The sequence below is a fragment of the Dissoconium aciculare genome (assembly GCF_010015565.1).
Source record: "Dissoconium aciculare CBS 342.82 unplaced genomic scaffold K489scaffold_6, whole genome shotgun sequence".
NCBI lineage: Eukaryota > Fungi > Ascomycota > Dothideomycetes > Mycosphaerellales > Dissoconiaceae > Dissoconium > Dissoconium aciculare.
The window spans coordinates 132,705-136,754 of NW_022984956.1; the positions used below are offsets into that span (position 1 = coordinate 132,705).

Genomic DNA, 4,050 nt, shown 5'->3' on the forward strand with positions numbered 1-4,050 from the left:
CACCCCTCGGAGAGCATTGAAATGCCCCGAAAACACCGGGTCAGACATCGGCACAAATGGTCCAGCTGTTATGGCTCTGGCCATCTTAGCTCAGCGGTAGAGCAAGGGGATCGTAGACTCCAAGGTCGCGAATTCAATTCTCGCAGGTGGCTGAACTTTTGGCCTTTTGGCTCAAGCCGAGTCAAGCAAGTCAAGCCATCCCCTCGGACCTCTCAAGCAAGTCAAGCCCACGGTTTTGAGGCCTCAAGTCAAGCCAAGTCCAGGCTCCAGACTTGCTTGACTTGCTTGTGGCCACCTCTGGCTTCCAAGGACCAACTCGAGCACTTCTGGATCGACACCTGTTGCATTAACAAGTCACTCCATGGCGAACATCAGGCAGCGATGAACTCCATGTTCCGGTGGTACCAGCGTGCGACGAAATGCTACGCGTATCTCGCGGACGTGTCGGTCGGGGAGCAGAGCACTGCAGGCCAAAGCGAACGTACCTGGCAATCTTCTTTCCAAGCGAGTCAATGGTTTCTCCGAGGATGGACGCTGCAAGAACTCTTAGCACCTCGGACCGTCGAGTTCTTCTCGCGGGATTGCGTGAAATTTGGCGACAAGACGACCCTCCAAGACGTTATCTACGCTGTTACAGGCATCTCCGTGGATGCGCTACAAGGAAGGCGATTAACTAGCTTCAGCAAGCAGGAGCGATTGGCCTGGATGGAACGACGTACGACTAAGTTCGACGAGGACAAAGTGTATGCGCTGCTAGGCATCTTTGAAGTCGAGCTCGTTATCCAGTACGGACAAGGATGGGCTAGCGCGATGGAAAAGCTGGAAGAGGCCATCAATGTCCAAACTAGTGTTTTGCGAGATCTGCGGATCACACATCCGAAGGACGATAAGATCCGCATCGAGCAAGACAAGGGTGGCTTGCTCGCCGGAGTGTGCGACTGGATCTTCGACTGTCCAGAGTTCCAGCGCTGGCGCGAGACGGCCGGCCGTCAGTCTTTGTGGATTAGAGGTGACCCGGGGAAAGGAAAGACGATGCTCATCTGTAGTATCGTCGATGAGCTCGAAAGGACCGAGCGACAGCAGTGTCAGTTATGCTACTTCTTCTGCCAAGCAACAGACACGCGGATCAACAACGCTGTTGCCGTCTTGCGCGGACTTCTTTACATGCTCGTCGACCAACAACCTTCACTTATACGACACATTGAGAAGCAGTACCACCATGCCGGCCGGACACTGTTCGAGGACGTGAACAGTTGGGTCGTTTTGACGAAGCTTTTCTCTGACATTCTCCAAGATCCACAGTTGAACAGTACGATCTTCATTATCGACGCGCTCGACGAGTGCACTTCGCAGCTGACAGACCTCATGCACTTTATTGCTTCGGTCTCAGCACAATCGCCTCGCGTGAAATGGTTATACTCTAGCCGTAATTGGCCGACAATCGAAGAGCCACTATCTAGAGCGCAGCAGATGCTGCATTTGCAGTTAGAACTGAATGCAGGAACGATAGCAAATGGCGTCCGTGTATTCAGTAAGCAAAAAGTGCATCAACTCGCTACAGAGAAAGGATACAGCGAATCTCTTCAGCAGGAGGTCCTTCAATATTTCCAAGCTAATGCAGGGGGTACATTTCTATGGGTGGCATTGGTTTGCAGGAGCCTATATGCTATTCCGCAGCGGCACGTCCGGCGGAGGTTGCGCGAATTTCCGCAGGGATTGGATGCGCTTTACGCGCGCATGATGGTTCAAATCGAGGAGTCAGATGACAGCGAGTACTGCAAGGCTGTGCTAGCCACTGTCGCACTCGCACTCCGACCACTTACGCTTTCCGAGCTCGGTTTCATAGCTGACCTGCCAGAAGAGATATCCTGCAGTGTAGGAGATATAGCCGACATCGCGCGTCGCTCTGGGTACTTCCTTACGATGCGAAGTGACATATGGGAAGACAAGGTGGTCTCCTTTGTACACCAATCAGCTAAAGACTATATCACTGAACAAGCCAGGAACGCTATCTTCCCAGCGGGGATGTCGAAAGGACACGCGCGGGTCGCCCAGAAGTGCATTCAGCGAATGTGTGAGCCTGGCGGTCTACAAAAAGACATTTGCAGAGTTCGGAAACCGGGCATACAACGCACCGACTTCGACTTAGCAGAGATTGCGAAAATGATGCCGGCCAGAGTGACTTATACTTCCAGCTTTTGGGCCGAACACTTCATCGCGAGTAGAGAAATCATGCGTGACGCTGATTACGTTCATCAATTTCTGCAGCAGTATTTCCTCTATTGGTTCGAGGCACTCAGCTGGATGGGACAAGCAGCTAGTATGGTCTTGCATACCGTGCGACTTCAGTCTCAGGTCGATAAGGTAAGCGCGTTAGCCTGGACAGGGCAGTACGCCTTGCTTACGAAATTATAGGGAGATCGCGGTCAGCAGGTGTCAACTTTTCTCAATGACGCTTACCGATTCGTTTTGATGAATAGCTATGTAGCCGATCTTGCACCTCTTCAGTTATACTTTTCCGCACTCATATTTACCCCATTAAACAGCATTATCCGGACGGCTTTCCTGCAGCAGCGTACGGATATGTTTTCTATGCTGCCTAACGTTATCCAGCATTGGAGCGCATCACTGCAGACGCTGACAGGGCACACGGATTCGGTCAGGTCGGTCGCGTTCTCGGCGGACGGCACGCGGCTGGCGTCGGCGTCGGACTACGGCACCGTCCGGCTCTGGGACGCGGCGACGGGCGCGCCGCTGCAGACGTTCGAGGGGCATACGGATGAGGTCAGGTCGGTCGCGTTCTCGGCGGACGGCACGCGGCTGGCGTCGGCGTCGTACGACCGCACCGTCCGGCTCTGGAACGCGGCGACGGGCGCGCCGCTGCAGACGCTCGAGGGGCATACGAGACATGTCAAGTTCTCCGTGGAAGGCACGCTCCTCACGCGGCTGGCGTCGGCGTCGTACGACCGCACCGTCCGGCTCTGGGACGCGGCGACGGGCGCGCCGCTGCAGACGCTCGAGGGGCACACGAGACATGTCAAGTTCTCCGCGGAAGGCACGCTCCTTTTGACCGATTTCGGGCAGTTTGCAGTGTCCGAAGACGAATTCTACTACGATCGGGAGCATGTACTGCTAAAGCCTGTTCTTCATACCTTGCAACTGCAGTATGAATGGATCCAGCATAACGGTAACGACATCCTCTGGTTGCCGCACGACTTTCGCGGAACATGCTCGGCAGTGTACGGAAAAACGCTTGTTATCGGGCAAAGCTCAGGAGCTGTGTCACTCTTTCAAGCACGAGACGAGTGCCACATAGTATCGTAAGTGGAAACCTACTCTATTTATTGCAACGTGTATGAATTATTGTATCTAGTTACTATCTATTCTCATGCCTACTTCTTTTCAAGCGATAAACTTATACTCTCTTCTTCTCTTCTGATTTCTCTCTAAAGAGGGTACAGGGTGATCACTCTTCTTACACCTGCTAGTTAGTTGAGATAGCTAAGAGAGCCTTCTAGAACGGAAAGTTAGCGCGATTTCGAACATAATGCGCAGCTAGTGTGTAAACCACAAGCCGTGGCCCTAGACGTAGAGAACCACATACGACGAGGCGCAAGATGTGGCGCGCTCGTTAGCTCAAAAGCACTGCATGACTCAGCAATGGCGTCGTTGCATCGACTTCGCCATAGACACGAACGGGAGTGCTCGGGATCGAACAGCACCAATCGGCCAGTAAAGAGACAAATACAAGATGCACTTAAAGCATAGAGTAATGCAACGAGCAGGATATTTGAAAATTGGAGTGGATGTAGGAAATGCAATCTGCGATCGACGACGGAGGTCGGATTTTTGAAGGAGACTAAATTCAACACGACAACATTACAGCAGACGATATTGCATCGTGAGTCACACGTAAAGATGAAGGAAAATCTGCTGCTGAACATAACACCAGTCCTATGTCAATGCGATTGGGTTGTAAAATGTTGAAGACCAAAATGTCTGATGCTGGCTCGTTACATAGGGTGGCTCGCAACGCCGGGAGGGACGTTA

General features: G+C 52.6%; 1 protein-coding gene and 1 non-coding gene across 2 annotated transcripts; both read left to right on the plus strand.

Annotated features, from left to right (window-relative positions):
- K489DRAFT_356474 (uncharacterized protein) lies at positions 1 to 3,324 on the plus strand (the record flags this gene model as incomplete). Its single annotated transcript, XM_033602538.1, has 2 exons — positions 1 to 2,364; positions 2,416 to 3,324. The coding sequence occupies exons 1-2, from the start codon at positions 22 to 24 to the stop codon at positions 3,322 to 3,324; spliced, it is 3,252 nt and encodes a 1,083-aa protein (XP_033459639.1). The 5' UTR covers positions 1 to 21.
- Positions 80 to 152, plus strand: K489DRAFT_t25. Its single transcript has one exon. It is a non-coding gene; the product is annotated as a tRNA-Thr (tRNA).
- Positions 3,325 to 4,050: the final 726 nt, after the last annotated feature.